Raw genomic sequence first — 11,721 nt, 5'->3', positions numbered from 1 at the left:
AATCTCGCAGCAGAAAAGACCTATAATAACCTAGATGTGTCTGTGACTAAAGCCCTGCAACATCGATCCCATTACTTTGAAGGCGTTCTCAAGTGCTACCTGCATGAGACTCTGGAGACCATCATCAACAGGCTGGTAGAAGCAGAGGTAGGAAGTCTAGTGACCACCAAGCATCTGGGGAGCACAGCCTTGAGAAGGGGGTTTGGCAAGGAGGGTAAAGTCTTGACGGACTCACCCTGAGACTGACACTAAACATTCCCTTTCTCCCTGTTGCTCTATGCCAGGTTCACCGACTTGTCGTAGTGGATGAGAATGATGTGGTCAAGGGAATTGTATCACTGTCTGATATCCTGCAGGCCCTGGTGCTCACAGGTGGAGAGAAGAAGCTCTGAGCTGGGGGAAGGGGTCAGGTATCACCAGGGGATGTGCCCCACTCACTGCTAGAAGCTCTGGGAATCAGGTGAAACTTTTGAGGACTGTGACTCTGTTCCCTGCTCAGGAGCCCCCTACCCTTCTATCTGGGTTATGTGAGGCATAGTGGGGGAAGAAGAATGGATTTTTAGCTGCCCTTACCCTGTCACATATACTAGAAGAAAGCTAGCCAATTCTTGCCCTGTCCTTTTAGATATAACCCCCTTGCTGGGTGAACTATGGGCTTTGTGCCCCTCAGGCAAATTTTGATCTCTAAGAGATCCCCAGACCTCACCCTGCCTTTGCTTCCATCTCTGCCGTGACTCTACCCAAAGATAATAGCACAAAAAAACTCTTCATAAAGGTATTTGTATTCATCCTCTTTCATGCCATTTGGAGGAGGCTGGGTCAACATAGTGACACTTCCCATAATATGAGCGGGGAGGAATGTAGGGAGGCCTTTGGGTTCTTGTGCTGCATGCAGATGAAGGGAGATGGGGCTTAGGTGGAGGAGGAGGACACAGTGATTAGCCAAGATTATTGCTTTTCATGGCAAATCTAATTAAATGACAAGAATCTTGTCATGGTATTGCAGTGTTTTGTTTTGGTTTTTTTGCGGTTGACAGACACTACTCCTCCAGTCTTCCTACTTTACGTGTATGGCTTCTTCAACTCACCATTAATAACACAGTAATAATAGCGCACCTGCATATAACCACATGCTGGACATTATTCTCAAAGCTTTACATATATTAACTCACTTGATCCTCAGAACAATAGTAGATACTATTCAAGTTTTACAGATTTTAGAAAACTGAGGCACAGAGAAGCTAAGTAAGTAGCCCAAGATCACACAGCTACTAAAAAGTAGAGCTAGGATTTGAACCCAAATAGTCCAGCCCCAGGGTTCATGTTCTTTTCTACTATAGAAGAGTTACTACCTCTCTGATTTTCCTTTCACAGCTGTTCCCCATCCTATTTCCTATAGTTCTCCTTATTATCTTTCTTTTCCTTCTACCTGGACAATAGCTGAAACCCAAGGAAAATCCCTTGACAGTGTTAGCTTTCCACCCAACCTCGCCTAAGGGATTTAGAGGAATCCCTTAGTTCATTCACTCCTCCCCTGCACTGGAGCTGCTGCCATGGTTGCCAGGAATCATTGTTAAGTCTCCAGTTTTCCCCCAACAAATCCCAGGCATCTGGACCCTAACATGGACCTTTAGAGTGAACCCAGATATCCTTGATGACTTTTTGGAAAGCTAACACTGTTACAAGATTTTCCCTCAAAGGAGACTTAAGGCTCTCCTTTAGGAGATCATCATCAGCTCTACTTAGGGAAGGTTGGACTATGTTTAGATTTTGTTGAGCTGGCAATATCTTTGAACCTACAAATCCCTTGCTTTTCTTTTGTTTGTTTTTTTTTTGAGACAAAGTCTCACTTTATCACCCTCAGTAGAGTGCCATGGCATCACAGCTCACAGCAACCTCCAACTCCCAGGCTTAGGCCATTTTCTTGCCTCAGTCTCATAAGTAGCTGGGACTATAGGCACCTGCCACAACGCCCAGATATTTTTTTTTTTGTTGTTGTTGTTGTTGCAGTTTGTCTCGGGCCAGGTTCAAACCCGCCACCCTCGATATTTGAGGCCGGCGCCCTACCCACTGAGCCACAGGCACTGCCAAACCCCTTACTTTTCTTCCAAGTTGAGAATGAATTAGAGGGCAGGGGGAAGAAGGGAGAACAGCAAGATGATGGTCATCCAATCAACCCCACTCCCTGGACTGAAACCATGTGCACCCAAACTAGCACCAAACACTGTAACAACTACTAGACTGGGTACCATCTCACCAGTGCCTTGCAGGTATGATTCAATTTCCCATCCAAGCCAGGAGCAATTTCAGAGTAATACCTTGCCCCTACCGCCACTGTGCCTAACCTTTAGCCATATCATACTGGTTCCTTCGATCCAGGCCTGCTGATGGAACACAGGGAAAAGCATAAAGGCCCTTGTCAGAGCTCAAATTTTAGTGCTGCATCAAGGCTGTAGAGAAACACTTGCTTTTGCATTCACCTCTTCACAGCCCTCACAGCACATTCCCAAAGTTGGGGGAGGGAGGCTTCGAGTTATTAGAATTAGGGTATGTTTATATGTGTGGGGGTGGATACATGGTGGAAGGTACAGATGTCTCCTTATGTCACATTCCCTCATGAAGGAGGATTTGTCTAGGAAGGAGGCAAGGACTTTAAAAAGCCTTAGGTCTAGTGGGATCCAGGGTGGAAGGCAGCATCTTCACGCGAACAGTCACATTGCAACTGGTAGGTGCGTGGAATCAAGAGAGGTAAAGTGGATGGGTCAAGGGATATTTGGGTTCTTTCGAAAGGTTGGGGTTAGGGTCAGGGCTATTGGGCTTTTTCTCAGTCAATCTCTGTGTCTTAACAGCCCTTATGGCTCTCACCATCTTAAAAGGGAGGGTCTGTACCCAAAAGGCTCCATGTATTATAGTGGAAAACAAATTGGGATCTCTTGCTTCTCCCATTTTCCCCTAAAATTCAACTAGTCAGTCTCAGAGTTTGAGGATAGAGCTGAGAGAAAGACAAGGGGTAAAAATTGGGAGCCTCATAGGCTTTTATTTTTGCCTATTACCCTCAGAAGAGGCAAATTATTTCTCCTTCTTGAGGAACCGTTGCCATACAAACTCTCTTTCCCCACTCCCTGCACCCCTCCCCTCCACTGGAGCCGCTGCCATGGTTGCCAGGCATGGTTGCTAAGTCTCCGCATGGAAGGGTTGGCGTGGGCTGTGCTGCCACTAACATTACCATGGTGAATCAGGGGACACCTGGTATAGGCTTAGAGGGAGGGTTCATGCAGATAAGTGACAATCCCCAGGACAGAATGAGCCCCAAAGGTGAGCATCTTGAGCACTGCTTCAGGTGGGGGCTGTGTAAACTAGGCATTGTGGCAGGGGTGGGGAAGCTCTACACAGAAAAGTAGAGGCTACTTTTATCATTTTAGTTGCTAGGGGTTTAATTTTGCCAAGGAAACACACTATTCCCCCTCTGTCCCTCTGTAAGGGTGCAAGTGCATAAGCACTCTGTTCTATCCTCCATAGCTGGGCAGAACTGTGTAGGCACAGAACAATGTGACCCCTAAATCCTGGCTTATGGACTGGGGAGAGTCTGCTGCCAGGTGAAGTTCTGCTAGGTGTCCAAGGACAAACATCTAGAAAGGGATGGTGGGCAGCTTGGGTGGCCAAGACAGATTCCTGGGTCCTGTTGTACCAGCAAGTCCTGGGCAGCAGCACTGAGAAGGTGAGGAGTTAAAGGTGTAGGGGTCACCCTTTTTGAGCTTAGGGAAGGCAGCTTTCCCTGAATCACAAAAGCTTCAGTGAAAGCCACCGCCTCCTCTCTCCGCTGCATGGGAGCTGGTTACTCATCTCTGTACCCAAACGCTACTGCCGCTAAAAATAGCCCCCCAGCCCATGGGCCAGCCCCTCCTGCACCCCAACCCCATGGAAACCAGCAGAGTGGCTGGCGGCAGAGACCTTGAGTTCTATTCTCACCACTCCCTGTTGAGGAAACCGAAATCTAAAGCAGGAAGTCAGGCAGAACCTTGGTGGTCTAGGGACCTGGCAAGCTGGAAAATAAAGGGTTAAAATGGCAGGAAGGTTGAAGAAAGGGTGGGGGCACTGTCATTTTAGCTAGAATCTTAAGTCCCTCCCTCACCCACTCCTACAGTCCCATCAGGCTTGGGGGACAACAGCAGTGGGAAGGGGCGTCCAATCCCGGGCCCCAGGGGGCGGCCGTGCACATGGGGGAGGTAGCAACGCGGTGCCGTCTGCGCCGTGTCACATGCGCGCGCACACACACAGACAGGCACACACGTGTGCCTGGGTATATATAGTTCCCAGTTCCTGGGCCCGCCGCTCTGCAGTGGGCGCCGGCTCCCTGGGCTGGGAGGGGGCTGCTGGGGCGGGTGGGAGGGTGGGGGGCCGGGGTGGGGTGGGGCAGGATGCTGGATGGCCAGCTATTTTCCAAGGGGCCCGACAGCCCCCAGGAGCTCCAGAATGAGGAGTCCAGCAGATGCCTCTGGGTGCAGAAGTCCAAGCTGTTGGTGATAGAAGTGAAGACTATCTCCTGTCATTATAGTCGCTGCGCCCCTTCTCGACAGCCCATGGACTTCCAGGCCAACCACTGGGCTCGCGGGTCCCAGAGCCGCACGTGAGTTAAGGCGGGGTGAGGGGAAGAGAGTGGTGGGGCGGGGTGTGGGGTCTGGACCTCCCTGCAGGCGCCAGCTTGTATTGCTGGTCCCCCTTCTCTTTCCCACGCCTCCCTCTCCCACCCCCTCCCGAGGGCTGGGGCCTGACTCTTCCCGTGTTGTTTGGGGGACAGGGTGGGCGTGAGAAAGGGCAGGAGGTGAGATGGGGCAGGCGCTCTTAAAGTGTGCACGGAGAGATGGCGAAGAGTCCCGCTTCGACTTCAGTCCTAACATATACGCACGTGCACACGCGTGCACACTCACACGCACCCCTTCACATGGCTGCCCCAGGTGGTCTCCAGTGCTCCCAGCTCCCCGGACCTCGGCTCCCTTTCCCCACAAACTGCTCACCTGGGTTCCTGCTCATTGTCCCAGGTGTGGGCCCCGCCCGGGATCCCCTGAGGTGCCGCCCCGCCGGCCCTGGGCCTCCAGGGTGCTGCAGGAGGCGACCAACTGGCGGGCGGGGTCCCTGGCCGAGGTCCGAGCCCGGGAGCAAGAGAAAAGGAAAGCGGCGTCGCAGGAGCGGGAGGCCAAGGAGACCGAGCGAAAAAGGCGCAAGGCTGGTGGGGCCCGACGGAGCCCCCCGGGTCGGCCCCGCCTAGAGCCCCGCAATGCCCCTCGGGCGGCCCAGCCTGCAAGGCTTCTAGCTCTCTCACCGCCGGAGCGCCTGGGGCCGGTGGGGCGAGCGCCCCGTTCACCTGCGCAGCCGCACAGAGACCCAGGGTCAGCGTGGGCGGGGCCCTGGGGAGGTCGGAGGCCCGGACCCCCCAGCTACGAGGCTCATCTGCTGCTGAGAGGTTCTACTGGGACAGCCCCACGACGCCGCTGGGACCGGCCGCCACCCTATGTGGCTCCACCTTCTTACGAAGGCCCCCACAGGACCTTGGGGACTAAGCGAGGCCCAGCTCTCTCCCAGGCGCCCACTTTATCAGCCCCAGCTCCAACCCCAGCCAGGACAGAGGGAGGGCGCACAAAGAAGAGGTTGGATCCTCGAATCTATCGGGACGTCCTCGGGGCCTGGGGTCTCCGACAGGGGCAAGGTCTCTTGGGGGGATCCCCAGGCTGTGGAGCAGCCATAGCAAGGCCAGAGTTTGGCAAGGGGGCAGCGGAGAAAAGTGTGGGGCTTGCTGCTGCTGGCCTGAATAGTGGTAGCTACAGCCATTCCCAAGCCAAAGCTACAGGGCGCCCAAGCACCAAGACGGCTCCTTCAGGGTCTGCAACTGCGACTCCCAGCCCCCCACGTCCCACACCCAGGGCCAGGCAGCACCTCAAAGGCTCGAGGGAAGGGAAAGAAGGAAGAGAACCGATCTGGTTCCCCAAATGCTGGATTCCTTCCCCTAAAGGCTCCCTTAAAAGGCAGCCGGCCAGGCACAGCCAGACACTCCCCAGACCGTGGGCTCCAGGAGGCACAGGATGGAAGGAGTCCCTGGGATATAGGGAGGGGGTAGGACCCGAGGCCCTAGAGGGTTGGAAGACTACCCGCCGCGCCCACACCTTGCCTCGCAGCTCCCGAAGGCCGGCTCCTGGAGAAGGCGTCTTTGTCATTGACGCCACGTGCGTGGTGATACGATCCCAATATGTTCCGACCCCTCAAACCCAGCAGGTGCAGCTTCTGCCCTCTGGAGTGCCGCGTGTTGTGGGAGATGCCCCCAGCCAACCGAAGGCGGGTAAGGAGGAGGGCGAGGGGGCCACAGTTTCCCCCCCACCTTGCCAAAAGCTGCTGTTAAGCAGTCGCCTTTTACATCAGCCCGGCCAGGGGCTCGGGTGCGAAGCTGAGGGCGGGAAGCTGGGGGACACCTTACTGGAGGAGCGCGCCTCCCGTATTTTGGGGCTCCCGGTCGGTGAAGTAAATCTGCGGGACGCCCCCACGCAGCCAGGTACTCCAGAGCACCAAGCCCTAGGCCCGGCAGCTTTGGGTGGCATAGGCAGAACAGAGGGTTCGGAAGTGGTGGCGGTCCAATGGCGCGCTGGCCGGGGCTGGGCACGGAATCCAGGGCCCTATGCTGGGGCCCTGCGGGAAGCGGTGTCCCGCATCCGCCGCCACACCGCCCCGGACTCAGACACGGACGAAGCCGAGGAGCTCAGCGTCCATAGCAGCTCCTATGAAGGAAGCGACACAGAAGCCCCAGGCGCCTCCTGGCGGAATGAGAGGACCCTTCCCGGGGTTGGGAACAGCCAGGAAGGTGGGAAGACAGCTGAGCTGAGCGACAGTATTCAGGAGATTTTAGATGTTATCAGCCAAACAGAGGAGGCCCTCTTCAGGGCGAGGGACACCAAGGGGACCCCACAGGAAAATAGGGAGAGGCAGTGAGAGGCCCCTTTTTGTATTTGTGTGCCCCCAACGCATCCATCCGTGGGCTCACTGGTCCCTTTTCTTCCCCACAGATTTCCTTTGCTTCTCTTTTCCTTGTAGCACTAACCATTCCCATTCCCATACTTGAAATAAGAAAGGAAAGGGCCAGACACGGTGGCTGACGCCTGTAATCCCAGTACTTTGGGAGATTGAGGTATTGAAGATGAGTCTGGGCGATGCAACCAGATCCCTGTCTCTAAAAAAGAAAAAAAAAATTAGCCAGACCTGATGGTATGTGCCTGTTCTAGCTACTTGGGAAGCTGAGGTGGGAGGATCACTTGAGCTCAGGAGTTCAAAGTTACAGTGAACTATGATTGTACCACTGTACTCCAGCCTTGGCGACAGAGTGAGACCCTGTCTCTAAAAAGAAGAAGAAGAAGAAGAAGGAAATGCTGCATATGCCCATTGGTAATTTTGTTTCAGGAGAGATGAGGTTGAGCAATAGATTTAACGCCTGCCACACAGGGCACAAAAGTGACATCTTCAGCAAGGGTAGAGCTGAGCAGAGAGACCTAACCAGGATCAGGCAGGAGGGCAGGGATAGTGGCAGTCATAGGAGGGGCAATGGTAGGGCAGGGCCTCCGGGCAGGAAGGAGAAAGTGAGAGAGAGGGTCTGGATCAGATGACAGAGGATTTTGTGGCAGTAGAGAAATGGGTCCAGAAACAACTATCCAACCAGGAGGAGGGCTCACCTTGGTGTCAGTCTTGGATTTCAATCCCAATTCTGCCACTAATTTGCTGGTTGACCTTAGAGTAGTTACTTTCTTTCTCTAGGCCTTCTAGTGTGTAAAATGGTGGAGTTCTAAGGTCTGTCCTTCCATCCCTGACATTTTGGAATTTAGGGAGGCCTCTATCTCATCCTCCCCTCAACAAGCCAAGGAAGAGAGTTGGAAATAAGTGAACAGACTCTGCTTCTGGGGGGCCTCCTTGCAATCTGTAGTCATCTGTCATCTGTAGTTTTCAATTCAGGAGGACTGTCCAGGGTTTGCAGGAGAGTTGAGTGAGTGGGCAAAATGCTCTTATCCTTGTCTCCTCAGTTTAGGTGAGGGCTGCCCAAAGCAGGGCAAGATAGTGGTCCTGTCGCTTACCCTGGCCTGTGGTGGTCTGAGCTGGGGAGGGAAGGCATCCAGTGAATCAGCTTAGAACCTCTTTAGGCCTTCCCCTTTTATTCCTCCCCAGTGTTTCTCAGTAATTGCCTCAGGGGCTACCACGATTTCCCTTCCAGTGGTATTGCCCACCTCAAAGAACCCTGAGAATTTGTCCCATCTCTGCCTCTTCCAGAAAGCGACTAGGCAAGGAAGGAGGCTGGTCCCAAGAAGCCGGTAGGGTGTAATAATTGCTGTAGCCACTATGGGGCGCGCGCAGGTCGCAGATTTCCCCAGTTGCTAGTTCCACTATCCCAACACTGCCAATTAACACGATCCCCTAAATTACCTAGCGCGCTCGCCAGTTCCCCACCTTGCAACCTCCAGACTGCGGAGCCGGGAGCAGGCCTCCGGCCTCCCAGACCTCTGGAGAGGGCCGAGCCCCTCTTTGTACTCATCCACTCCAGCCAACTGACTTGGGACTCTGACACTGAAGTCTTTTTTCTCTCTGATTCTGCCATTTACTAGCTATGTGAACTTGGCCAAATCACTTCACCTCCCTGAGCCTCAGTTTCCTCATCTGTCAAATGGGGGTTTATAAACACCTACCTCGCAGGGTTGTTGTGAGGACTTAATGCGATAATGTATGTAAAGCGCCTTGCACAGTGCCTGGCACACAGTAGGCGCTCAATAAATCTAAACTTCCCTTCATCCAGCCTTGAGATTGTCTTCCTTTCACTGATACTTTCTCCACAGTGTCCCTCCCCCAGGACACCTCTGCTCTTTCCTGGTGGTGTGAGGGGGAGGGGAACTTATTTCTCCTGGCCCATCCCTGTCTCCCCCAGCCAGGCTCTCCCTTCCTTGCCCCCCACCTTACCCACACTGGCTCTTCCCACTGCCCCATCTCATTCCCCCCACCCCCCATTCCGGGCAAAGGCTGAGTCAGCCAGGGTAAATTTAGCTGCTGGCTGGGCAGGGTCAGGGGCTTTGGCTAGACTCAATGGAGTCCCAGCCTGGCCTCCCAGCCTCTCCTCTGCTCCTACTCCCAGTGAGTCCCACCAGCTCCAACTCCCGCTCAGTGTTCAGGTCCCCAACCAGCTCTCAAACCACTTACCAGTTTAGTCTCCAATTATCTCAACCTACTCCCCACTGGCACCCAGAGAGACTCTGAGCAGGACTCAGGCAGGACTGCCTCAGATGACAGATGCTGAGCTGGGCTAGCTGGCCTTGGTTCAGCAGGGGAGGGTCTTCTCTTTTAGTTTCTGAACCTGAGGGGAGAGCATTGGTCAGAGCTCCCTGGGTAGGTCCATCCCAGAACTTACCTGGAACCCCTACTACCAGGTTCAAGTTAACTCTTGCTGGAGAAGGTAAAGGAAGAGGGGGCACCTTGGACAGAGGTCAAATGTTCCTGAGGTCTGTCTCCCTTCCACTACAATTCAAATTAACTACCATCAATTCTAACTGCTGAATGTTTACTGAGTGCCTGCTGTGAACAGAAGCACTGTACTGGTCTCTAGGATAGAGAAGAATGAGTAAGGCCAGCTTGACAATGGGATGATGAGGAAAATACAGAAATGATAGCAGTGAGTGTTAAATACTGTAAGGAGTCAAACAAGGAGACTTGTGTGGATTTTAGGCGATCAGAGAAGGCTCCGTGGAGAAGGGGGTATCTAAGATAGAATTTGGTGAAAGCGCATTTCAAATAGAACAGCAAAAATAGAAGCATGAATACTGGGAACAGGGTATGTTTAGGAAACTACCCAATGGTCCGGTTTGACTGTAGGTGAAAGTACATTTGGGAGTTTTGTGGAAGGTAAGGCAGGAGTGAAAACTGAGGTCAGATTGGGGTGAACTTGGTTGAACTGAGGAGTGTGTGCCTCAGACCTCCAGGCTTACAAAGAGGATGTACTTCAGGCAAAGAAGAAAGTTGAGGAAGGCCAGGGCAGTGGTGACAGCATTTGCCTGGATTTGCTTATAGCCCAGGGCTCCAGGCCTCTGGAACTGATAGAAGAGGAATGGCAGAGGGACTGGCCCTGTGTGGGTGAGCTCTACCATGCTGCATGACCCCCTTTGAGGATGAATGTACAGTTTCTAAGAGCTTACCACACTGCTACCATTGTTAGAGAACTAAGGCAATGTGTTTAGAACATGGACTCTGAGGCCTGGCAGCCTGTGTTTAAATTTTGCATCTACCTCATACTAGCTGTGTGACCTTGGGCAAGTTACTCAATCTTTCTGTGCCTTAGTGTCCTCGGTGTCCTTATAAAATGAGATTATTAAACGCACTTCTCAGCCAGGCACAGGGGTTCACACCTGTAATCCTAGCACGCTGGGAGGCCAAGGAAGGAAGATTGGTTGATGTTAGGAGTTGGAAGACTGATTGAAGTCAGGAGTTCAAGACCTGCCTGAGCAAGACCCCATCTCTACAAAAACATTTTAAAAAATTAGCTAGGCGTGCTAGGACATGCCTTAGTCCTAGCTACTCAAGAGGCAGAGGGAGGAAGATCTCGCAAGCCCTGGAGTTTGAGGATGCTGTGAACTATGATGACGTCCTTGCACTCTAGCCAGAGCAACAGAGCAAGTCTCTATCTCAGGAAAAAAAAAAGAATTCTAAGACTAGAATGTGAACATTTTAAAGCAATAACTGAGAAAATGACATGAAGGCTGTGTTGACCAGTTTGATGGAAGTATTTCAGATTGCATGTGAAAACCCTACACTGTACCCCAGAAGTGCATTAGTGTACATAGTTATCATTCAATAAAAAAAAATTTAAAAAAAAAAAAAAAGAAAAAAAAAGAAAAGTTCTCTCTTCCGGTTGCTGGGAGGATTAAATAATTCAATATGTGGAGTCCTTAGAACAAAGCCTGCTGGGTACATGGTAAATGATATGTGTTAGCTCTGGTTATTATTATTACTATTTCTAGGGCTGTTTCATTAGTGGTGGGGTATGAGAATAGAAGGATGAGGAAGAGATAAACAAATAGGGGAGGAGGAGGCCAGGAGTCCCTTGAAAGAGTGACTGGTATACTGGAGGCACTTGGGTGGTTAGGGTGTCAATGTAGCCTACTCCCTCCCTAAGAACTTCCTCTATCTTTGCCTAAGGATAGAGTCAGCATAAGCTGCCAAAGTTCTGGGGAGACAGAGAGAAGAAGGGGAGGAGTGACTGAGGGCCAGCCCCTGGTGAGCCCTATCTCAGACTGGCCCTGCAGGGCCCGTGGGTGGGAGGCTGGAGGCTCCCTGCTGTGAAAATGACTTCTAATTCTGGCTGTGTCTGCCAGTCAGCCAGTCTTGAGACAGAGGCCACAACCACCCCCCACCTTGGGACAGCCTCAATGGTCAGGAGTAGGGACAGCAGACACAGGAGGATGTGGTCAGTTTAGGGCAGCAGACCTCAGATTAGCACAGGACCCTTCCCAACAGCCAGGTTCTTCCCAGGGAAGCCCTTTCCTACCCCACATAGGGCCCAGTTAACATGGCTTTAGAGGAGCCAAAAACCCTCTCCCTCTTTCAGACACTCAGGAGAACCCAGGGCTTCCCTGGATCATCCACAAATGGGTGGAAGGAAATGAGAACCAGGCCATAACTCTGGGACTTCAGAGGGTTGGGAGAGTGAGTGTG

General features: G+C 52.5%; 2 protein-coding genes across 2 annotated transcripts in view; both read left to right on the top strand.

Moving 5' to 3' along the window:
* Positions 1-1,000, top strand: part of PRKAG1 (protein kinase AMP-activated non-catalytic subunit gamma 1) — a 17,450-nt gene extending 16,450 nt beyond the window's left edge. Inside the window, exons 10-11 of the mRNA XM_012807500.2 lie at positions 1-147; positions 285-1,000. The exon at positions 1-147 is cut by the window's left edge and continues 37 nt beyond it. Coding sequence (XP_012662954.2) covers positions 1-147; positions 285-392 — 255 coding nt within the window. The 3' untranslated portion in view covers positions 393-1,000. The remainder of the gene's footprint in view (positions 148-284) is intronic.
* Positions 1,001-4,403: 3,403 nt separating this feature from the next.
* On the top strand, positions 4,404-7,121 carry DDN (dendrin). The gene is made up of 2 exons (XM_003793597.3): positions 4,404-4,627; positions 5,040-7,121. The coding sequence occupies exons 1-2, from the start codon at positions 4,419-4,421 to the stop codon at positions 6,973-6,975; spliced, it is 2,145 nt and encodes a 714-aa protein (XP_003793645.2). The 5' UTR covers positions 4,404-4,418; the 3' UTR covers positions 6,976-7,121.
* Positions 7,122-11,721: the final 4,600 nt, after the last annotated feature.

This window comes from Otolemur garnettii, unplaced genomic scaffold (genome assembly GCF_000181295.1).
Source record: "Otolemur garnettii isolate 467f Iridium unplaced genomic scaffold, OtoGar3 scaffold00070, whole genome shotgun sequence".
Taxonomy (NCBI): domain Eukaryota; kingdom Metazoa; phylum Chordata; class Mammalia; order Primates; family Galagidae; genus Otolemur; species Otolemur garnettii.
Note: the sequence above shows the minus strand (reverse complement) of the source record. Positions and strands in the feature narration are given on the sequence as shown.

What these genes read in the sequence shown, in the direction of transcription:
- DDN (XM_003793597.3), top strand. Translation starts at nt 4,419, where the DNA reads ATGCTGGATGGCCAGCTATTTTCCAAGGGGCCCGACAGCCCCCAGGAG. An exon ending in CGCGGGTCCCAGAGCCGCAC is followed by an intron (nt 4,628 to 5,039) that starts GTGAGTTAAGGC and finishes TCATTGTCCCAG; the next exon opens with GTGTGGGCCCCGCCCGGGAT.